General features: G+C 60.4%; 2 protein-coding genes across 5 annotated transcripts; both read right to left on the bottom strand.

The window, feature by feature from the left end:
- Positions 1 to 77: 77 nt before the first annotated feature.
- On the bottom strand, positions 78 to 6,622 carry GJB3 (gap junction protein beta 3). Of its 2 annotated transcripts, none has more exons than XM_032988974.2 (4): positions 5,988 to 6,622; positions 4,630 to 4,780; positions 1,527 to 2,314; positions 78 to 1,222 (listed from the first exon to the last, which is right to left on the bottom strand). In XM_032988974.2, exons 3-4 carry the CDS (start codon positions 2,282 to 2,284, stop codon positions 1,207 to 1,209), a joined length of 774 nt encoding a protein of 257 aa, XP_032844865.1. In that variant the 5' UTR covers positions 2,285 to 2,314; positions 4,630 to 4,780; positions 5,988 to 6,622; the 3' UTR covers positions 78 to 1,206. The 2 variants fall into 2 exon arrangements, with proteins under 2 accessions (XP_032844865.1, XP_032844866.1); XM_032988975.2 differs by lacking the exon at positions 5,988 to 6,622 and adding an exon at positions 5,279 to 5,900.
- Positions 6,623 to 9,560: 2,938 nt separating this feature from the next.
- Positions 9,561 to 13,311, bottom strand: LOC116960722 (gap junction beta-5 protein-like). 3 transcript variants are annotated; one of them, XM_042793952.1, is made up of 3 exons: positions 13,260 to 13,311; positions 12,783 to 13,020; positions 9,561 to 11,619 (listed from the first exon to the last, which is right to left on the bottom strand). In XM_042793952.1, exon 3 carries the CDS (start codon positions 11,593 to 11,595, stop codon positions 10,768 to 10,770), a length of 828 nt encoding a protein of 275 aa, XP_042649886.1. In that variant the 5' UTR covers positions 11,596 to 11,619; positions 12,783 to 13,020; positions 13,260 to 13,311; the 3' UTR covers positions 9,561 to 10,767. The 3 variants fall into 3 exon arrangements, with proteins under 3 accessions (XP_042649886.1, XP_042649885.1, XP_042649887.1); XM_042793951.1 differs by lacking the exon at positions 13,260 to 13,311 and having other exon boundaries at positions 12,783 to 13,248; XM_042793953.1 differs by lacking the exons at positions 12,783 to 13,020; positions 13,260 to 13,311 and adding an exon at positions 11,995 to 12,452.
- Between the last annotated feature and the right edge of the window lie 9,688 nt (positions 13,312 to 22,999).

Raw genomic sequence — 22,999 nt, 5'->3', positions numbered from 1 at the left:
GCCAAACAGAGCTGGGAACACAGCTGGCTGGAGAGCCGGCAGACCCTCCCCGTAGCGCTGCTTAAGGAGAGATTAAATGGAAATCATTCCTATTTATTGTAATATTTATCAAGGTTTAGTAAATAATTGATGCTGATCCCTCCTTGATTTCCTTGGGGGCCAGCGTGCGGTTCTGGTGAATTAAGGTGTAATGACGTATGACAAGCGGGGAGGAGGTGGAGGGGGCAGGTGCTGGGCACGCCAGCCCTGGGGCTCAACTCGTGCTGCCCCGGCGTGGGTGGGAGTGAGGGGGACTTGGCCACGGGCTCCTGGGGAACCTCTGCAAATCCATTTCTTCTGCCCTCACCGGTCCCCCTGATTTGCAGTGTGCAGATCCCAGCGTCTATACACCACACGACGTTTATTGACCTTTTGGATCCGCAGCTTTTGTCTTGCAGGATGTGTCCGGCCAAGGTGAGGGGGGAAGCAGCAGAGCCAGCAAGGGCGTTTGGGCAGGACACCGGCACAGCGCTTGCGTGAGCGAAGTGAGAAAAGCTGCTCCTGCCCCAGCACTGGTGAACTGGGCAAACTGGGCCAACTGAGCACTTGGCGACAGCTCGGCTCCTCCGTCATTACTTTGGGTGCGTGAAGAAGGCTCTGGCCATGGCGCTGAGCCCGGCATCTCTTTGGATTCTTGGTACAAAGGAAAGGAGGATGAAACAGAGCTTGGGACTGTGCATGTGCGAGGCCCAGTGAGCCGGGAGGATTGTCACTGTGCTGGGTGACACCAGCCCTGACCAGGCACCAACCGATGCCTTCGTACCCAGCATGGGAGCTGCAGAGCTGGAGGACCCAAGAGAAGCTGCTGGGACACGGGAGCCCCCCTGCTCCCTCCCGCCAGCCCCAGGCCCTCGTGCCTTCCCAGCTTGACGGCTCCATCCCTGCCGCCCTTGGCTGAGCTCACGGCCAGGCTGGGCAGAGTCGTGCACGGTGTCTGTGCGTCGGTGGGATGTCCGAGCCCCGCGGCACCGCTGCAGCCAGCAGAGCTCCAGGGCTGCCCTCGCCTTACCTGCGTCTGCTCAGGCCCCCACGGGCCTCTCTCGGGGGACATGAGTTTGTTGGGTTTAGTCATTTTTCACGCGCGTCCACTCTTGAGGGTTTGGGGACTTGGCACGCTTGGAAAGCTGCTGGGCCAAGGGGAAGGCGAGCCGGCGGGGATGGGCGAGCTCACAGCTCCTCTGCTCTGTGGGAAGAACAGACACCCTCAGGCATGCCCGCGGGCAGGCAGCACTCACCTGCCACCAAGCGTGCCCCTGCTGCTGGGACACCCGGGGACATGCCCGTGGTCCCAAGCAGGAGAATTCCCACAGGTGTGTCCCCCTCCCTTTACAGCCATCGAGGTCCTGGCTGAAGGGTCGGGTGGTGGCATCACTGGTGGCCACCTCTGGGGCCACACTCCAGGACACTGCTCCCTCCCTCTTCCCCTCCCAGCACCCCGTCAGGCAGCAGTCAGGCTGGGAGCCGAGGCCCGCAGGGCTGCCACACACCTGGTCTGGGACTTGCTGTCCTTCTCCTCCGTCTTGAGGTGGCAGCGGCAGGTGGAGGCCTTGCTGTAGCTGACAGAGCGCTTGATGGACTTCTTCCACCTCCGTGCACTCCGGACAACCCGCTTGAAAATGAGGTAGAAGATCTCGCAGACGGTGAGGACGATGCAGATGGAGGAGGCTCCGACCATGAAATAGGTGAAGACTCTCTTCTCGGTTGGCCGGGCGATGTAGCAGTCTACGGTGTTGGGGCAGGGCTCCACGTTGGAGCACTTGACCAGCCGTGGCAAGTCAAAGCTGTCCCACATCTTGTGGAGGAGGAAGAGGAACAGGATCTCAATGATAAGCTTGAAGAAGAGGCTGAGCAGGTAGGTCCACCACAGCCCGCCATGCTTCTTGCCCGTGTCGCTGTAGAGCTTGGGGCAATTCTCCCCATTCTTCTGCCGGTTCTTCTTCTCGCGGTCCTCCCGGTAGGCCACGTGCATGATGACCAGGAGGGAAGGGCAAGTGACAAAGATGAGCTGCAGGGCCCAGAGGCGGATGTGGGAGATGGGGAAGAAGTGGTCGTAGCAGACGTTGGTGCAGCCCGGCTGCCGCGTGTTGCAGTCAAAGTCCTTCTGCTCATCTCCCCACACGCGCTCGGCCGCCACCACGTAGACCAGCACACGGAAGACGAAGACCACGGAGAGCCAGATGCGGCCGAAGGCTGTGGAGTACTTGTTGACCCCGCTGAGCAGCGCCTGCAGCGTTTTCCAATCCATGGCGGCCGGCGGAGACCAGAGTCACCCGACCTGGAGAAACAGCAGCAGAAGCGGCGGGTGAAGAGCGATGGGTGACGGCACCGGGCAGCCCCTCTCCCGCCGCGCTTAATCTCATTGACCCCCCAGACTCTCTCCCCCACCGTGTCACGCTCATTTGGGGTGGGGAGGGACCGTTCTACCCGTGGACAGTAAAGCCCAGCCCCTCACTCTCCCGGTGACAGTGACTCGACCTCTCCGTACCTCCTTCTGATGTAAGGGACGAGCCACCCGGCCAAGTCCCCGCCACCACGGCCCTGGCCTGACTGCGCATGTTGGTGTAAATTGGCTGAGCAATTTCCTGGAGCGGGGCAGGACCAAGCCGGGGGGGCAGGCGGGGACGGCTGTGCGGGGCGCTTGGCACGTCAGCAAAGCAGAAGTTTATGGGGACACCAGCCCCACGAGCTGGCACGTCCCTTGGGACGGGGGCAGGAGGGGACCCTGCAGAGCATTTCCAGCCCTGAGAGCCCGCAGGGGCATGTGCCGATGGCCACCAGGATGGACACCCAGCGCCTTGCCATCCTTCCTCTTGGCTGCCCAGCGCCAAGGCGCAGCCTCACTGGTTGCTTCATGTGCCCCTGATGCATCAGAGCCGTGGTGGGAAGGATGGGGGGTGGGGGGCAGTGGGACCCCGTGGGAAGGCACCCTGGCAGGGGCAGGGCTGCGCTGGCTCCCCATGGTGCTGCACCCGACCGGTGCAGCTCACAGTTCGCGCTCCCCGGGCTCGTCCTCTTTCCTCCCCAGGGTTTCATGCAGCTCAGCCACGCTCCCCTGCACGCCCTGCACCAGGTTTGGGGATGGATGGGGACCTTTACCATCAGGGAGATCCCAGGGGATCTCAGCCCTGGTGCCAGCCTTCCCTGAGCCTCGGTTTCTACGTGGGTAAAATGGGCTAAACCAGCCGCCACGCTCTGGTGACGCCGAGAGCCAAAGGGGAAGCAGCTGCTGCAGAGCTGGGATGCTGGAACACGCCAGGGACCGGCTGTCTCTCTCTTGCAGGTGACTCCTGAGGCAGCCCACGCGTGGGTGAGAGTGGGGCTGCTGAAAGCGAGAGTCCGTGCATGTCACCTTGGCTGGCACCCCACTCCTGGCACCCCGCTCCCGGCACCCCGCTTCCAGCACCCTGCTCCTGGCTCCCAGCACCCTGCTCCCAGCACCCTGGTCCTGGCTCCCAGCACCCTGGTCCTGGCACCTAGCACCCTGCTCCTGGCTCCCAGCACCCTGCTCCTGGCTCCCAGCACCCTGCTCCCAGCACCCCGAGGCCCCGTGCCGGCCAAACCGGCTCCGCAGCTCAGCCTGGGGCTTCCCCGGTGCGAGGAGGGCGGCACGCTAAGCCGGATCCAGAACTTTACTGCCGCCTGGATTTACAAACCCCGGGTGATTTTTACCCAGAGGTGAGTTGGCAGCGGTTGACCCCGTGCTGTAAAGGTGGCAGAGGGTTTCACAGGACGGCGGGCTGGGTCTGTTCCTGCACCGTTGGCTTTTAAGAGTTGCTTTGAGCAATGCACAGCGCTGACGCGAGCACAGGGGGGTTTTGCAGTGTGGGGGTGAAGATCAGAGTGAAGCATCCTGCGATCCCGGGGTGAGCAGGGAGGGCCGAGCCCTCGAAAGGCAGAGCCGAGCACCAGCAGCACGCAGAGGAGACTTTTTTGCAGCCTCTTTGCCTTTGCAAGAATTAATCCGGTTTTGCACTGCACTGCCAAATTTCACCGGTCTGTGCCTGACAATGAGGACACGCCGTGGGCCAGCTCCTTGCATGCTGCACGGGACTACAGCGCTGGGCTGCTGCGGGTCTGCAGCACCGGGTGCTTGCACAGCTCCGGCCGAGGGAATGTGCCAAAGCCCCGTGGGAGCTGCCACTGGCCCAGCACGTTGTGGCCGGGGCCAGGGAGGCGGCACCGCGGCTGGCAAACCCTTCCAGGGGCAATGCATCGCACATATCACCAGCCCCAACATTTTATTTCTGTATTTTCTAAAAGAGATCTTATGTGTAAGAAAAACATGTTGTTTTTTTTTTTTTTTTTCAGATAAATGTTTAGTTTCTGTCTGTTGAAGAGCCCGCCCGGAGAGTGTAGGACAACCCGGGAGCCCACAGGCAGCTCCGATTTCAGGCCAGATCAAAAGCTTCGTTCAAGCCTAAGTGCTAATTCCTTCCTTCCTTCCTTCCTTCCTTCCTTCCTTCCTTCCTTCCTTCCTTCCTTCCTTCCTTCCTTCCTTCCTTCCTTCCTTCCTTCCTTCCTTCCTTCCTTCCTTCCTTCCTTCCTTCCTTCCTGCTGCCCACTGACCACCCGGTGCCCTCCGAGACGTACCTGGAGGAGGCTCAGGCTCCTTCCCCACTCACTGGGGGCTGTGGGGCGGGAAGTGCCCACGGTGGGGCATGGCCGGGGACACGATGGCACACGGGAGATCAGGGTCCCCTCGTCCGGGGATGGCTGCACGGCACGGCGAGGCGTCCTGGGGCTGCGGGGAAGGAACAGAGCCTGGAGCACTGCCCGGAGCTCCCGAAGCCACCGGAGACCCCGTCCTTGGCCAGGGCCACCCCACAACATGCCCTGAAGCCGCGGCTGCACTCCCACGCCGCTGGAACCAGGGACATAGCGAGAAGCGCGGCTGAGCTGAGCCGGGGTCCTGTGCCAGCGTGTGCCAAGCGCCAGGGCAGCACCGGTGCCCGCACAGCTTCGCTCACTGACCTGCAGGAGCCCAGGAGATCCTCCCCCCCCCCCGGCCAACCCGCAGCAGCCAGCCAGGGTGGGGAGCAAACCCAGCGCTCCCGCCCGGTCCCTTCGCTTCAAAACCGGGAGAGGGGAGCTGCTGCTTTCCCCTCCTCAGCCAAAAACCGGTGCCGACGGCTGGAGCCCAGAGCCCCTGCACACCCCCAGGGCCAGTGCCCCCTCACCAGCCCACCAGTTCTCCCGTGCCCCCACGCCCGTGCCCTGGACAGTGGAACCCAGCACCCACCTGCCCGGCACCGACGTGTCCAGCTCAGCCCAGTGCCAGCTCTGGCCACGGCCCCGTGGCGGCGGGGGGGAAGGGGCCGTGGCCCCCGTGCCGGGCTGTGGTGTGCGGCACCGTGGGAGCCCCGTAGCCCGGCTGGCGCTGGCTAGCAGCCAGGCAGAGCAGGGCCAACACTCCAGGCGTGCTCGGCTCTGCCTGCACCGCCGGTTTGCTTTCCGTGAAGCCCGGCACCCTCGGCAGCCCCCGGCGTGCCAGCCCGCTGTGTCACCGCCGAGTCCTGCCCTGCGTGGGTGCAGGGTGTTGGGCCCGAAAGCGCCCGGCTGCTGCCTGGGGTGCAAACGCAGCAGAGTGGGGCTGTGCACTTTCTCGGGTGGGGGGACGTTGCTCAGCCTCTTTCAGTCCCTGGGGCGGGCTGTGGGACAGAGGAGCAGGGCCTGGGGGTGGCCACTCCTGCTTCTTGGGGTGCCACGCCGTGCCTTCCTCCTTTATCACTCCCCTCCCCGGGTGCGCAGCCCCCACGGCCAGGAACCCCAACACTGCCCATGGGGTCCCGGCGTGGCACTGCACGATGTCAGGGTCCCCACCTTTGGCCATCACGGGCACAGCAGTAACACAGCTTCCACCTGCACCCCGTTAGCACCACGGGGTCCATCCCCCCACAACCTGCGGGTCCCCAACACCCCACATCTCCGCCCCGGCGCGCCAGAGGTACCTGCCCAGCCAGGAAGGGCCAGATCCGGGCAGCTTGTGGAGTCGGGATTCTCTTTCCCAGCTGTGTTGTCCTCAGCCCTCCGGCGTGCCCAGGCTCCCTCTGCAGCACTGCGTGTGTGTGGGGAGGGGAAGGGTAGTTTGTGCTGTTCCCAGTCACTGGGTGAGTCTGGCAAACAGCTCCTGTAGAGCTTCTTGCCTGCGTACATGCACACACACGCTCAGGTTGAACAATAAAGGCGGGTCAAATCCTGCAGTGAGATCAACGGAGCCGGAATTCTCGGTGAGCCCCTGCCAGGTGATGCTCCGACCCCAGCACGGGTGGCTCTGGGCACTGCGAGCCCAGCAGCAAACCCCACGCAAGACCAGGGCGGCCGGGGATCAACACTGGGCTTACACCGTCCCCCCAGGTATGGGTCAGCCAGCAGTCGTTGCTAAGAATCACAAATTACGCAATTCTAACCTACTTTTTAAATGGTTTTACCTTAGTAATAGTTTTGCAACACCTCATCGGTATCTTCAACCTACAGCAACCTGCAGCCACCGCCCAGCCAGGGCTGGGGCGTCCCGGATGGGACCTTTCCCAAATTGTGCCACAGACCGGGTGGCAGAGCGTGGCAGCAGGGTCCCCACGCAGTGGGACCTGGGATGTGTCCCTAAGGTGGGGTGTGTCCCTCTCCCCAGAGCCGAGTCAGCCCCTCCCTGCTCCAGGATGCCCCACTCAGCCTCTCCCCCTGTGGAGCAGCCCCCGTTCCACAGTTTCACACCAAAGCTTTTCCCGGCATCGCTCCGGCACACCCCAGGGGCCGAGCACAGGGCAGCGGTGTTTTCCCAGCCGCTCCCTGGCCCACGGAGCCCCACGCGGCGCCTCGCCGGGGCCACCCCCTCCCATGGGGACGCGTTTGAAGAGCCCCTGCCGGGTGCTCGATGCTCTGAGAGGTTTGCTCCCCACATTCGTGGCGGACAAGGAGCTGCTCACCCAGCAGCTTTTTGGCTCCAGGAGGTCAAATATAAAGTGTGAGGGGGGTTCGTCCGGCGGGGAGAGGCCATGGGGGTGGGAGCCAAGAAATCCAAAGCAAACCCTTGCAACAGCCTGGGGGTGCCTGTGTCTGCCCCCGCAGGCACCAGCATCCCGGATGAGAGCAAAGGGAGGTCTCCGGAGCAGCCGGGAGCCTCCCCTCACCCAGGAGCTGCCTTTGCACGGTCCTATCGGCAGGATCAGGAATTTGAGCTATGTCGTCGAGAGCCGGCGTGGCGGGAGCTCGGGCAGGAATCTGGGGGCTGGGGCTTTCGAGGTGAAAAACCCAGGAGAGAGGGAAGATGGTGAGAACCACCAGCCCGGCTGATTTCTTGCCAAGGCAGCAGCTCCCTGCCCCACAGTAAAACATTGTAAGGGCCTGGTGAAGAGTGGGGCTGGATCCCGCCAGCAGCCTCTCGCCTGCAATTTTGGAATTTCAGGAGAGGCCACAGCGAGAAAGTTCAGGTGCCTTTTGGCACAAGTAGAAGATTTCCCCTAAGGCAGTTGGGTGGGGAACAGAAACACCCTGTGTTTCGGAGTGTTTCGTGGTGCTGCGCTGGGTATTTGGGTGTCCCAGCAAAGGACAAATCCCTGGGCCCCCTCCACCATCCTTGTGCCGACTGCTCCGGCGTGGGCACAGGGACGAGGTGACAACGAGTTTCGGCAGCTCTCAGCACCGGGGAGCCCTCGGAGGAACTTTGGGTACATGCCCGGGGTACGTCACCCTGCTGTCACCCCGCTCGACTCGGTGGGGTGACGGGTGAAAGGCTTCAGTGCCACATGGGAACACTAAAAACACCCAGTGACTTCCAGTGGCCCAACTTTGGGTCCTCCATCAAGTTAAAACATAAGCAGCGGAGCAGGCAGCTGCCAAACCAGCAGGAAAACATCAAAGTGTCTTTAAAAGGGTTTTAAACTGGGCATTGCAGGAGGCAGCACTTGGCTGGGACCCAGCTCTGCCTTTTATCTCCAGCTCCCTGCCTGCCAACAGCATCTCGGCCATCCCGCTCCAGGGCCACGTCCCCAGGGGGGGAAACTCCCCCGCGAGCGCCTGGGAGTCACCGGAGCCTGGGAGCCGGCTCGCTGGACATAAATCAGAGAGTTTCTCTTCAACTCCCAGCAAACAGGCGGTTTTCAGACAGGGAAGAAACAAGCCCCCACTGGGAAGGACAGGCTACCCCCGACCTGTGCTGCTGCACACATGGGCCCCTCCACATCTCTGGCTGGGCTGGAGTGATGGTTTTGTTTTAAATCTCCTCTCCCCAGAATTCAGGGGGCTTTCTGGGCACCCTGCAAGCAAATACAAGCCCCTGTATGATGATGCAAAGTCTGGAAAAGATGCAGCTTTTATTGTGACATCCCCCCAGTTTATTTTCTTTCCCACCAACACCAGTCCTGCCTCAGAAACGCAGCAGAAAGAAGCAGCCGAACGCTCCCGTTCATCCAGCCAGCTGCCACTGGTCCCAAGCCCAGATGGTGCAAGACACCCGGAGCTTTGCTCTTGCTCTGAGCGAGATAAAGCAGCACAACAACAAGCGGCAACTGGATCGTCAGGTCTCTCCAACTGGGCAGCAGCTCTGGCTGCCGCTTTGATGTGCGGAAGCGGGGCAAGCGGGCAGGGTGGTTGCTCTGGGTCTCCTCTCTGTCACTATTAGGGCTTGCAGCTGGGGAACACCTCAGGATCTTGCTAATCAAGGGCCATCTTGATCAAGAGCAGCCAACCTTGCTTGAAAACAAACAGCCCAGCCCCAGCTCTTTAAGTCGGAGGCAATGGCTTGCACACAAAGAACACGGTGTATTGTCTGACGTTAAAGGCTTCAGTAAAGAAAAAATTCAGGTGGATTATCCAGCAAGCACAGCAATGAGAGCAGACAGAAGGCAGGCAGGGATCAGCACAGCTTCACTTAAAAAGAGATGGCAGAAATCCACCCGTACTTCACCATCTGCTTCTCTTACCTCAAAAGTCTCCAAACTCCCCAGTGTCAGCACAAGGACCTGCCAGAGGGTCCCAGGCTGGTGACAGGGATCCCCTCGGGCTCCCCCACTATCCCCCACCCCTGTGGGGTGGCCGGTTGGGTCCCTGCCCTCTGCCTCCCCCTCCAGCGCAGCCGTGGGGGTCCCTTTCCCCGGGGTGGGCCACGGGAAGGAGCTCAGCTTTGCCCAGTGAGGGGCTGGGGTGGGACTGGGTTCGGTGTGCTGCAAAGTGGCAGTAGCTGCGCTGAGCTGCCCCCGAGACCGGCCCTGCTCCCAAAGGACACGGCGATGGCATCCCCCCCTCCCCGTGCCACCCCCTTCGCAGCAGAGACAGCGAGTGCCAGGGCTGTCAGTGCTCACGGGAAAAATAATAATCGCACCCTCTAAATAAAGCGAAACCCATAACAGATCGAGCTGCATGTTCAATGTTAATGTTACTTATGAGTGCATTTGCCATGAAATTATTGTTAATTATTCATCCCGGCTAATGCTCAGTTACCGCTGATGGCCTTAGAAATTGCAGTGCCGCCTGAGTCACAGCAGAACACGACATATTACAGCAATAAACGAGATCATATTCTGCCATTTAATGTTATTGTTTAATCAATGGTTGCGGTGTTTTTCCTCTCCTTTATTCGGCTGTTTTGCTCAGGTGTTTTCCTCTAGCGGGGCAGGAAGAGCCGGCAGCCCACGCTGGGCTCTGCCTGCCCGGCCGGATCCTCACCCCTGTACTTCGCTGGGGTGGCTGCCGCACCAAGCACGTGCTCTTGTCCCCACTCGGATAATGAGTGTAATTAATGACCATCACATCCGTCTGAACTGGCCCCGACACCTGCGGTGCAGCTTACATAGGCCGAGGGATAGGGGTTCCTTGGGGTGTCCGTCCTGGCCAGCCCCTCGCCCCCCCACATCCGAGCTGGTTTGAAAGCTTGTGACATGTCGAATTTGTTCCAGCCTGTCCCTGCCAGCCCACGGCCACCGTGGGTCCCTGGGGACATTCACACCCCTGGGTGTGCCCGCCGGTGCCCAGCAGCCCATATTAAATCAAGAATTTATTTCATTTTTTTTTAGAGCCTGTGATTACAGGGAGATAATTAAGCTGTCCTGCTTGCTCGCTTGCATCCAGTGCCTGAATGCAGCAAGAGTTTTGCCGTTGACTTGCTGGGCAGAAGGACAAGCCCTTCCCCTGGCAGCACAGAGCTCGTAACATCCCCAAACCCACCCTCCTGGCCTTGATGCTCCCCATCTCCGGCCAGAGCCGTCGCTCATGCCCAGCTCCAGGGGCTGCTCCAGTTTTCAGTGGTTTTTCTGCAGCAGAGCCAAGCCGGCAGCCAGTGGTTTGTCACCACGGCTGGTCTGGGGGCAGCATGGAGCTGCCCGGGGGAGCGATGCCTTTCCAGGGGTGCTGTGCCCGAGGAGCAGGAGAACAACCGCCTTGGCCATCGCTTCCGAGGGACAGAAATTGTTATTCCTTGCAAGGATACCCTCAGGACCAGCTGAGGCAGCCTGGCTAGGACAGGCCTGACCTCCGGGCACCGCTGCCGGGTCACGGAGCTGCTTGCTCCTGTTTGCTCTTGGGGACTGCCCGTGTCCTACAGCACCTGGTTTTACCCCCAATTCAGCAGAACGATGTAACGTGCCTTCCCCAGGGTGGGAGAAGCAGACTGCCCTCGGGCACAGCCCGACACTGAGATGCTGCTGCCCCCAGTGTTCCTGCGCCGGGGAGACGGAGGAGGAAGAGGAGAGGGGAGATGAAGGTGCAGAGCAGCTCCTGCTTTCCGCTGGCGCAGCTCTAGGAAAGATCCTCCTCCTCGGGCAGCGTGCTGGGGCTGGAGGCCATGGCGGGGCTGGAGGCCGTGGCGGGTTTGTAGTCCACCCCGTGGAAAACTTGCCCCCCCGTGCCCGCGGGCTCGGCGTGGGAGAGCGCGCAGTCCTGGCTGTGCCGGCGGCACTCCCCGCTGCCGGCCAGGAGGCACTCGCGGCACCGCTTGCCGATCAGGTAGACGGCCTCGACAAGGCTCAGCACGACGCAGATGCAGGTGGTGACCACCATGAAGAGGGTGAAGATGGTCTTCTCGGTGGGCCGGGAGATGAAGCAGTCCACCACGTTGGGGCAAGGGGGCAGCTCGCACTTCACCAGCCGGGGCAGGGTGTAGTTCCTGTAGAAGCGGTAGAAGATGTAGAGGAAGACCACGTCCACGCCGGCCTTGAAGAAGAGGCTGAGCAGGTAGGTCCACCACAACCCCCCCCGCTTTTTGCCGGGGTTGGGGTAGATGCAGCGGCCGCTGTCCCCGCCGGCGGCGCGGCGCCTCTGCTCCTTGGCCTCCCGGTAGGCCACGTGCATGATGACCAGGAGGGACGGGCAGGTCACCAGGATGAGCTGCAGGGCCCAGAGGCGGATGTGGGAGACGGGGAAGAAGTGGTCGTAGCAGACGTTGGTGCAGCCCGGCTGCTTCGTGTTGCAGTCGAAGTCCTTGTGGTCGTCACTCCAGACCCGCTCGGCCGCCACCACGTAGACCAGAAGGCGAAAGATGAAGACGAGGGAGAGCCAGATGCGGCCGAAGGCTGTGGAGTACTTGTTGACCCCACTGAGGAGCCCTTCAAACACCCCCCAGTTCATGGTCCCCCAATCCTGTTAGCTAGCCTGGGAGGAGAGAGAAAATACAGTGACCCTGAAGAAGCAGCAAGAGGTCCCCGTTGGAGCACCTGTGTGCCCCAAAGCACTGAGCCCTGCTCCTGCCTGCGTGGCCTCAGGGATGGTCTCTGGCCTTGGCTCGCACATGGGGACACGCACCAACGCGAGCCCCAGCACAGACCCGCTCCGGGCGACGCGTCTCCGCAGAGCACCGTCCCCTTCTGCGGGGTCACGGGGACCCGACGGAGCTGGCCGGTTCTGCCGCGGCAAAACCATCCTTCAACCACCATCAGCTACGGCCCACGGCTCAGCCCCGCGCCGTCCTGCGCCGCCCGCCCCATCCCTCACCTCGTTACCCAGGTATTTGTTATTAATTTTCCTTACGTTGTCAGGCCTGGCCCAGGCAGACGACAAATAGGAGCAGCCGGGGCATGACTCACCCGGCAGCTCTGCGGCTCCGCCGCCGCGTCCTCTCCCAGCGCTGGAATCTGCCGTCGTTCTCCCACCCGGGCCGCGTGGGGGGAGCCCCACGCTGACCCACGCCGTGTCCCACGCGCCCGGCACGGCACAGCACGGCAAGTGGGTGAGCCAGGGAGGGGGGCTGCACAGCCCAAAGGCAACGCTGAGGTGCTGAGCCGGGGCTGGGCAGCCAGGGTAACCAAATTTCATCAGCTCGGACTGATCTCAGCCCGCCCCGGCCCCCAAGACCCCAAGGTTTGACCCTGGATTACATCATGACAGATAAACCCACCCCACGGGGCGTGGGGCTGCGGGCGAGCGGGGCTCCCAGGGCTGCGTTTGGCACCAACTCTCCTTAAACGTTTTACCTATGGGTAAAATAACAAGATTCCCCCTCGCTGGCAGAGCTCTTGGGGGTGAACGCGCCCCTCTGCTCCGCACAGCCAGCCTGTGCGCCACGGGGGGCACAAACCTCCCCCGGGGGATTCAGCAGCTCCTGTTTTGCTGGGTCAATCCCCGGGGAACACACACAAACCCCAGTTTTTCTCCTTCCCTGTGCGCGTTTTTGCCGGTGGCCCGGGATGTGCCCATCACCCTGGCGTTGGGTCGGGCTCTGCGGCGTGCACCCTATTGCAGATGCATCTTCCCCAGCCTCCCCCCCCCATTACCACGGCAGGGGGGCTGCGGCACAGGGCTGTTTTCATGCCACTTACCTGCGGGGTGTCCCTCTGCCGAGGCCGGCGCTGCTGCGGGTGGGTGGTTGCCCACGGCAGGATCGCATCACCGGCGCGGGAGACGCCGGCGCCCTGTGAGTCATCCCGGGGCTCCTGGGAGCAAGGAGGAGATTCCCAGGGGGAAGGGACGAGGTTCGGGGCAGATCCCCACACGTCCTCGCCGGCTGCCAGATCTCCCGGGGCGAAGGGCTGCCCCGCAGCGCGCGGGGGCCCGATCCTGCTGCCGTGCGGGGAAGGGCGGGTGCTCAGAACCATCAGCCCTCAGCTGCTGCGGGGGGGGGGGTGGGGGGTGCCGGGGTGCCCAGCACCGCCTGGGGTCCCTCCAGCCCCTCCCTGCGCCCAGCTTCCCTTACTCAGACCTGCAGGGACGATGTGGCCGCAGCACTGGAACCCCCTGCCCGAGGCACCAGGAGCTGCTGAGCCGACCACCTCCCTTTATAACCCCTTTTTACTCACACTTTGCACCACGGCAGTAACTTAAGAAGAGCCTTTATCTCTCCCCACCTTCTGACAAGTGGGTGGCAGTTGATTATTTCACCGCGAACTAATTAACCGCTTTGCCTGTGCTCCCTTCACCTGCAAGCTGGTGCAAGTCTTCCCCATCATCCCATCACCAGATCCTGGGAGCTCCCAGTTCAGACAACCCCCTCTGAGGCTCAGCTCCCAGTTTGCAGCTCTGGGGTGCGGCAGGGAGCATGGAGTAGGGGCACAGGGGTGGGGGTCAGGTGGGTGGGGGTCCGAGGAGCGGGTGCTGCTGTGTGGGGTACAAGAGCTGAGGTACGGCTGGAGTCATTTGAGGAGCAAACACACATTTCATTTGCAATTCTTCTGGGTTTAAAAAAAAAAAATAAATGTAGAGAAACAAATCTAAACAGCTGTAAAGTAAATTACCACTGTTTGCGGATGGCTCCAGGGAAGAGTTCTGCAGTTTGAAATCAAACAAGACCATTTTTATTTTTCTTAACATGCCTGTGCGGTGGCTGTGCCAGAAAGGGGCTTCCCGGGGGGTGCATCCTGCCGTGGGCAGGCAGGGAGGGCACGGGGCAGCACCCACCCTGCCAGCACCCAGCAGTGGGTGCGGGGGATGCTCTGCCCCAGGCACCCCCAGGCTTGCGGGTGTCCGAAGGGGCTCTCGTGGCTTGCTGCTTTCTGGGTTAAAATCCCTTCTTTTGGGGAGCTGCCAAATGTCATGGGCTGTTTCTGCCAGGGCTCGAGGCAGAGCACCCCCCCACCCCTCCACAGCACCCTACAGCCCTCCTGGGAGTGTGGGCACGGGTGGCTTTGATGGCAGGAGGGGAAGGTGAGCAGCCACGGAGCTTCACTCTGCGTAACGCTGGTTGGGACCGTCCAGCTGAGCCAGAGCGGGGATCAGCCCCGTCTGCCTGGCAAATACCCGCTGGGGGCACAAAACAAATAAATAGGGAGCGAAAAAACCGCAGAGTGGGGTGAAGCGAGAGGCAGGGGCTGCTCTGCCACCATCTCTCCCTCCCAAGCAGCAGCCAGGGCTGGCACCGGGCAGCGGGAACCACGGCATCGGCTCTGCAGCCGGCGGCTCGTGGGGCATCCTCTGCCCTTGGGCTGGCAGGCACCGAGCTCCCGCGGCCAGAGCTGCCATCCCACCGCCTGAAATGTGCTGGAGATTCCGGTTTCCCCAAGGCAGAAGGGGGGGTGCCGGAGGCTGCACCCTCCGCCAGCCCAAACCAGCCAGCCCGCATGAGTTTGCAGCGCTGGGGACACTGAGGTGTATTAATGGCAGCACTTTATCTTCCAGGAACGAGTCCCATTAGTACATTTTCACTACAACATGAAATATTAATAACACTTTGCATTTATATAGCGTCATTCATCCAGGAGTCACCAGCCAAGCTCCTGACATGAATCAAACACCACAGCCAGCTCCGGAGGAGGCAGGTAAATAGGATTATACCCATTTTCCTGCTGCCACACACTGAGGCACAGGGTTCCCTCCAGGCCACCGGTGCCTTGTGCTGATGCCTGTCACGGGTGAGAGCACCAGTGCCCACCGTCCAGGGGTGCCACTGCTCTAAAGCTCACGGGGCCGCCTGCCCTGCGTGGGGCATCTCCACCCAGCCCACCCGCCTTGCAGGGAGTTTTGCTGCCGTCAGACAGAACTTGCTGTAGAAAAGCAGAAGTGCTTCCTTGGGCCACTGGCATGCTGCTTTTCCCTTGAAGGTTTTGGAATTGTGAGAAGAGTTTTTCCACTTTGTAAAATACCAACAATGAGAGTAATATTCAGAATTCTGTCGGTCCTTTTGGTCCTTTCCTTGGCGCATTTCGCAGATGTGAAGCACAGCAACCCTCGCGCTTGTCACCTCACCTCACCCCGCCTGCACAGCTGGAGGCTGCTCTGCTCCCCGGGAAGCCAAGGGCATTGCTGGGTGATATTTCACAGCATCTCCTGTCCCTCCACCAGCAGCTCCCTCTGGCTCGGCTGCCCCACGCCGCACAGGTCGTGAATTCCCTCTTTTTCCAGCCCACCTCTGGGAGTGGGTGCCTTTGCTGAGGATGCCAGCAGCCAGGCTGGGGTGTGCTGGCTGGCCAGCATGCGTTGGGGGGATTATTGTCTTGGATTAAAAATAATAGTCAAGGAAGGATATGTGTTTTACGTTTGTGCTGTGAAGAGTGAGGTGGCTGGGTGCTCTCTTTGGAGAAGGACCCCACGGGCACGTGGCTGCTCTCCGGGACCATCTGCTGAGCTTCCCCAGCTCCAGCGACTCGCAGGGTCCCAGCAAACCCCACGAAGGCTGGGCAGGTCCTGAGGTCTCCGTTTCACTTTCAATCAGGTGAAACCACCAGGGACAGCTGGGGTTTCTGCTGAAAAGTTTGATTTTTAAATTTTTTTTATTTTTTTATTTTTTTTTTAAAAGTCCATCTGAGGAAGTTTTGGGGAACGGAGCCCAAACACACCTGCTCCGGTTGCTGCCACGTTACCAATATTGGGCTGATGGTGCAGGGAGGGGAGTTGTTCGGTGCAGTCAGGAAACCTGAGAGACAGCCGGGCCCTGGCACAACCCTGAGGCTCCTGCAGCATGAAAGAGCATGCAGAAAACCAGTGGGGAAAGGGCTATTTTCATCTTATTAAAGAGCCTTATATTTAAACCCTCCTTCAGGTCGGTAGCACAAGATGATTGCAAAGGCTTTTATACACTAACTCAGCAGGAATCGCTTCTGCTGTCAGTGATGTTGCATGCAGATGCTGGTTAGCGGGGCGGAATCCCATTATTGATGCTGGATAAATACAGAAAAATAGGTGCTGTGTGAAGGTACGGAGCGGGTGGTGAGCGGCAGGGAAGCGCTGTTTGCACAGCCCAGCCCCTCGCTGCTCCCTTTGCCCAGCACCATCCCTATTCAAAGAAGAAGGCACCTTGTTTGCAGATAATTAAAAAAACCCAAACAGCTTAGGGAAAACTAAACGCACAGAGCAGGCTGGATGTTGGCTCAACCACCGGGAAAGTTGTGCGAGCATCTGCGCCGTGCCCGGGTCAGCCCCGGGGGCCCTGGTACCCCACTTCCCTGGCCCCAGCCACCAGCCCATGGCCCCCCCCCCCCCCCCCCCCCCCACTGTGCTCCCAGCTGCACCCCAACATCCTGGGGCTCCCCACCTCCCCACACTGCCAACACCTTGAGGGACTTGCAGAACCCCCCAGGCCTTAGGGGAGGCTCCCAGCCCCTTTTGGCCTCCTCGTCTGGCCGGGGGAGGTGTGTGTGTGGGTGTGTGTGTGTGTGTGTGCCAGCAAAGGGTGGTGGGAGCTCCCAGCAGATGCTGGTGGCTCTGGGCCACGTGCCGTGGGACTGGCCTCCCGCCTCCCAGCACGTGTGGGAAGAGCCAGCGCAGCCCCAGCGCCTCAGCCGGGGGCTCAGCAGGAAGGGAGAGGGGCGCGAGGGCTTCGAACCCTGTTTTTAACAGGTCCCCCAGGGCGCTGGGGTGGTTTTCACCCAAAGCACTCCGGGCAGCGCTGCTGGGGAAGGAGGGAGGCTACGGTTAAAGGAGGATGGTGAGAAGGCAGCGTGCCGATGAGGAGGGGGCTGCGGCCCCGGGGAGAGTGGTGCTGCCTGGATCCAGCATCACCGAGCGGATGCGCTGGGACCGTGGTTCTGCTGCGGTTGGACCCACGGGTACGGCGGGGCAAGGGGGGGCTGCAGCCCGGAGCAGCCGTGTGCTGTACCCCCCAGCCCCCCAGCACAGAGGTGCTGAAAGGACTTTGTGCTGCCTCGTGTCAGCATCGAGCCCGAGCTGCCCTAAGAGCCCCTGAGATTAATGCTTCCCCGGCGCAGGTTTCCTTCCCGTGGCCAGGACGGTGGTTTGCAGACGTGCTGGGTTTTTTTAGAAACTCTCCTACGGCAAATCCGCGTTCAAGGGCTGAGCTGGGTGAGAGCAGGGAACCCCTCCGTAGCCCAGCCTGGCAGCGACTGTCTAACACGGCCAGCACCCATCAATCCGCTAACGGTTCTAAGTGAGACTGCAGGGAGTAACCTCGTTTCTGGGGAGAGCTTAATTAATCACAGAATCAAACTGACTTGATGAGATGGTTTGCTGCTGAGGAGACAAATTCACATGGTTGGTGGTGGCTGAGGATGGGGACGAGGTTAGCAGGGACCTAAGTCACGGCACAGAGAAGGAGACAGGGCAAGCAGCGTGCCAGAGCACGTCTGTCCCGTGAAACCTTTCTCTGCACTGGGAAGCAAACGAGTGGGACACAGAGGGGAGGTGCTGCTGTGGCATTTTGTCCCTAAGAAGGCAGAAATAAGCGCAGTCCCAGTCTGTACAGACCATGCCCCTGCAGTGATGGCAAGGGAAGAACGTGGAGGGCAAACTCGTAAGCTGGAGGGGACCGTGGGCAGTCACACAGTCCTAAAACCCAGGCGGGGAGGGCTTGGGGTCCCGGGATGCTCCCAAAGTGGGAGCAGGGTCCAACCCAGCCCTCAGCCCCTGACAACTGCCCCGAAGGGGCCCGGTTACGCCTGTATTGGGTAGTTTGGCCAAATAATCATTGTGCAGATGACATCTTTGCCCTTGCCGTTGACCTTGGCACCATTCAAATAGACGACCCGCAGGTCAAAGTCTTTATATCCTATTACCAGTCGCCTGAGTCATGCCTGTCCCCTGGCAAGTTATATTATTTTGAAATGGCAGCTAAATGGGAAAGAGGTCGTGCTCCCAATACGGCGACAATAGGACATGACAGCACTTTGCTGAGTGATTAAGCCTCAGGTGATGTCGGGGCTACAAGACAAGTGGCTGAAGGCTGAAAGACTTTAATCACCCCTGACATGTCATCGCATCCTCGTGCTCCATCCTGCCGGGGTGGGCTTTTAGTGCGAAATGGGAGCAATAGAAAAAATAATCAAACCCAACCTGTGCACCTACCAGTTAGCTATCCATGCTGCAGGTACCACTGCTAATAATCAGCCTGAGCAGCCTGTTGGTCCTCAAAGATCATTCTGCAATAAATAAGCTTTGATGCCTTAAAATAACTGTCTGGGGCTGCTGGAGCAGACGCTAGATGGCATTGGGAGAACGCGTCGTGGTGCCGGCCACCTTCCCTGGAACAGTCTGGCAAAGCAGAGCAGAAAACTCAGGATGACAGAGCAGAAAATGTCTCTGCTGGGAAGAGGCTGCCAGCTCACCTTCAGCCTCGCACCAACCTTTGCGACGGGGAGGCTGATGTGGCCTCTGGCTTCCCGGGGGGGAGTGCGGTGGCGTGGCAGAGCTCACGGCGCTTAGCCTCTTTGCTGAGCTAATAAAATAGCTTCTCCCAACATATATATATATATATATTTGTCTTTTTCAATGAGGAGCTGGGGCCTGGAGCTCCCACGACCACTTGCTGCTGCCTGGAGCCCAGCTGTCCCCACCAGCACCAGTACAACCATTTGGGGGTTCTGTGGGTGCCTGTCTGTCTGGGGTAGCCAGCACCCAACCACCCTGCACAAGGGGTGGCTATGAGGAACGGGGCTTTAAAGAGAGTTCAAGGCTGAACACTGATGCTGACCCATCCCTTCCCTGCTGACACCAGAAACCTGCCAGCTCCCTTCACAGCAAAAAGCTTTTTCTCCTGCCGACTGGGCACGTGCTTTCCCAGCCACTGGCAGACAGGGATCTGTGGGGGAGCAGGGAAATATCTGATGTGGGGACTTAGGGGCTGCAGCTCCACAGCCAGGCAGAAGCTTCAGGCACAGGAAGGATCAGACATGAGAATTAAGCCTGGAGAGGGCAGGGAACAGGCTGGTTTGCTCACACAGAAGGCAAAGCAGCAACAGGGGCTAAGATGTCCCCAGTGCACCCCAGCTCGGTGCCGTGGGAACACCAACAAGGCAGACCCTGCCTGCCATCCCTCTCCCCGAGATGCCTGGCCCTGGGGTGGTTTGCCTGGAGAGGTCTCTGCCAGGGACAGGCTCTGCATCCCAGTGCTGCATTTCTCCCCAGGGCAGCGTTTGCAGCTGTAGCCTCCAGCCAGCTCAGGGCTCTGACAGCAATAGGGCCTCTGCACCCCGACACCTGAGCCTTTCACCCCTCTGTGCTTGGGGGGGGGACACCCAGGCCAGCTCCCCCCAACACTGCCGGTCTCACCCATGGGACTGATCCTTACACATCCCCCCTTGGGGATCATCCCCCCCAGAGGGGTCCATCAGCCCCACTCCCATCCCGGGGGCTGGGGTGTCTCTTTACCTCCCTGGGCACAGCCTGCCAGTGGGAGAGGGCAGTCTGGCACCTCTGGACCCACTCTGGGGGGGGTCACCATCCCCCAGCAATACCCACACAAGCCCCTTCATGTCCGGAGCAAGGGGGAGCGCTGTCAGCCCGGCGGCAGCCCCGGGACCGTGCTGTTCAGCAGGGTGCTTTCCCTCCTTTCCCACCAGCTATTTCTCCCCTGCCTTGATCAACCCCTCCCTCCAGATGAGCCTGCCAAGAGCTATTTATCTGTGTGTCTGTCCACCTCTCTGCACCTCGCTCACCCCCTTGTCTGGGTGCACCAGTATCCCTAGGGCTGGTGTGGACAGAACCCTCCTGGGAACAAACAGTTCTTATTGGGGTGGCGTGCTCAGCCCCCTCCCCAACCCGCAGCACTGGGTTGGAGCCAGAAGCTGTTTGCAGCAGCCAGGATCAGGCTCCTTCCCCTTTTGCCCCCTCCCCATCACCCGCCAGCCTCCTCCCGCCCCGCAGGGACAGCATCTCCTTCCCCCAAACCACCTCCCGCATCCCCGCTGAGCCGAGCCGACTTTGGCGCTTTGTCTCCTCGATGCTGCACCGCGCAGGCAGCCCGACAGCCACAATACAGCTCTTGATTGCAGCTTGCTCCCTTCCAGCCAGCCCCGGCCTCGCAGCCCGCGTCTTCCCCCCTGCGCCGGCAGCACCAGACGGCACGGCACATGGCACCGCGGCATCCCACCCCGCTCCTCCCGTCCTGGGCATAATCCCAAACCCTCCAGCCCTCTGGAAAATGGCACGGCCAGACTTTGCGTTGCTCTGTTTGTGCAGGTGAGAGCTGTTGGGGTGATGCTACGGGGTCTGGGGCACGGGCTGCAGTCCTGCCCCTGCTTCCCATCCCGGGCGGCTGGGGGTGCCCCGCCCTGTTCTCCCTGCCCGAGCAGGGTAACACACAGCAGAGCCAAAACCCAAACACCCCCACAGGCACCTCTGCCACAGAGCTCAGCTTTTTTTCTGGAGATCTCTGCGTTACAGCATTCTTTCGAAGGCTAAAAACTTGCTCACGCTCTGAGAAAAATACTACATTAAAAACAACCCATCGCCTCTCTTAATTTGCTCATGCTGGTCCTGGGGACTTTGGGCAGCAAATGCATGAACCGAACTCTGAAAAGGGCCCTGACTTGGCTCAAAGCAAGAGATTTTGCATCATCGTGTCTTAAAATGTCAGCACTTTAATTAGCTGCCATCTGAAGCTGGAGCGGGTCTGTCTGGAATACAGCTAGCAAACTGTTTCGCCCCTCTCTGTGTTTTCAGTTCAGGTCGAGAAATTTGTTCAGGCTGACCTTTTCCCTTCCAGACCCAAAAAAAGTTCCCAATCCATATTGGTATTTTCTAAAAATAGGACAAAAATACCCCTCCAAAAAATACGAACCAGCTGCAGGGATGATGTTGTGCTCAGCTAAACTGCATCACGCCAACACAGCGAGGAGCCACGCGTCAGAGGACTTCAGCTGCGAGACTCCTGCCCGGGAGAGATGAAGCGATGCTCCCGCGGTCACCCACGACTGCCACATGCCTGTCACATCCTCCCGGCATCTCCCCAGGGCTCCCACCATGTCTCATTGCCTCTTCATTAACGCGGAGGGCTCCGGGACATGCATTAGGCGCTGGGCTGGGACGTGCGGCAGACACGACGGGACACTTAATGAGCTGGAGATGCAGCTGCTTCGTCAGCCTGCCCGCGGGCTGGGGGGCACAGCAGCACGGAGCTCCCCACGCTGCCACCGTCCCCAGAGGAGAGGCAGGGACAGGCTGGCACGGCAAACGAAGGGAGCAGGGTGAAGCCTGCGGGGGTGCAGGGTGCTTTTGAGGGGAAGACAGTCCCTGCTGTCACCCGCGGGTGTAACGCATCCGTGGGATCCAGGCTCTCCTGGCATCCCCCTTGAACAGCACCCGGCACCTCTCTAACCCTCGGTGAGCTGGACCTGTGGGCAGGGGTGACACGGGGGTGACCAGCACCAGCCCCCAGCCCCCCAGGAGCCCCCCGACCCGCTGCTGAAGGGGATGGAGCTGCAGGGCATCGCCCCCTGCATGCAACCTCCCGAGGAAACACAGGCTTCCCCACTGTTCTTCTACCTCCAACCCCACTTGTTGTTACCACCAGTGTCAGGGTTTTCCCTTCCATCTCCTTCAGACACTGCTGCCAGGACCCTTCATCCAAGAGGAAACCCCCACTTACAGTTATCTCAGACCGAGGTGTCACCTGCTCCGAGTTTTCTACTGCATCATTTAAATCTTCATCCCACCCACCTTCTTAATTTTACTTTTTGCACCTGTAAGGCTGCTGGAGTCATAATTTATACTCCAGGATAATTTCTTGCTCCAAAGGATACAGTGAACTTTTTCACAGTTTGCCAACCAGCCGCGAATGCTTTCTCCAGGTGGGTTACGCTGGGTAATTATTGGATTTCAGCTGTTGGAGATGGAGGTTCGAGCCCACTTATGCCCTGTGTGCATGTGTTAAATTAATGAAAGCAAAGCCAGAGGAAGCACCTGAAAAAACACAGGGAAGTGGGAGGCCACAGCGGCCCGTTGCAGCTTCTGGTTTTGGAAATCTCGGTGCTGAGATGGCACAACACCTCAAAGGGCCCCGGTGCCCCAGACAAGGCTGTCTCCAGCACAACCTCCAAGAGCAGAAGTCACCAAAAGCCAGTGACCACCGTCAGGAAGGGCCCCAGGAGCGTCCACCATCGTGAAGGGTTCAGGGGTGTTGGGTTTGGGTCTCACCTTGGCCCAGAGCCCAGTGAGCATCTTCTGCGAGATCGGCTGGTGCTGCGCAGGCCACCGGCACAGCCCGGCGCCGCGGGCTGCTCTGCCCTCTCGAAATGGCAGAGAGGCAGTTGGTCTCCTTCGCAGAGCAAGGGAAAGCTCAAGCCAGAGAAATACCTTCCCTCAGAGCCTAATAATTCTTCAGCACGTCAGAGGAAGAAGAGCGGGATCAAAAGCATCCTCCCTGCCTCCCCGCTCATTGACGGAGAGCCTGGAGTCCTGGCCTCGCGGCTTTGGTGGAGTGCGACACTCATCTGTGGCACGGCGGGCGATTACGATTCGAAAAAAGAAGGGGCAGATCGCCCTGGGTGTGGGAAGAATAAGAGCCGGCCGCCTTTCATCCGCACCCCACCGTCGGCCGCCTGCCGCTCGCTATTCTTCTCCCTCCTGATCAAGGCGAAGCGTTTCCTCCTCCTCCAACTGAATCCCGGAGCCCCGGCACCGCGCGGGCGGCACGGGGAACCGACCGGCTGCGCCGAGCGAGGGATGGAGCCGCTCCCGGCCCCACGCTGCGGGGCATGACCCTGCGAAGGGGGCTTTCAAGCTCAGAGACCGCCTCGTGGACACTGATATTTATGTATATATATATATATATACGTACAGCTCTGTCGCTTCTCGCACGCGGAGAAAGGTCAGCCTTGGTTCACGCTTGATGTGGGAAATGCCGAGGCTCAGATGATGGCGGGCAGCAGAGGGA

This window comes from Tyto alba, unplaced genomic scaffold (genome assembly GCF_018691265.1).
Source record: "Tyto alba isolate M040663 unplaced genomic scaffold, T.alba_DEE_v4.0 Super-Scaffold_20, whole genome shotgun sequence".
Lineage (NCBI taxonomy): Eukaryota > Metazoa > Chordata > Aves > Strigiformes > Tytonidae > Tyto > Tyto alba.
Note: the sequence above shows the minus strand (reverse complement) of the source record. Positions and strands in the feature narration are given on the sequence as shown.

What these genes read in the sequence shown, in the direction of transcription:
- GJB3 (XM_032988974.2), bottom strand. Translation starts at nt 2,284, where the DNA reads ATGGATTGGAAAACGCTGCAGGCGCTGCTCAGCGGGGTCAACAAGTAC.
- LOC116960722 (XM_042793952.1), bottom strand. Translation starts at nt 11,595, where the DNA reads ATGAACTGGGGGGTGTTTGAAGGGCTCCTCAGTGGGGTCAACAAGTAC.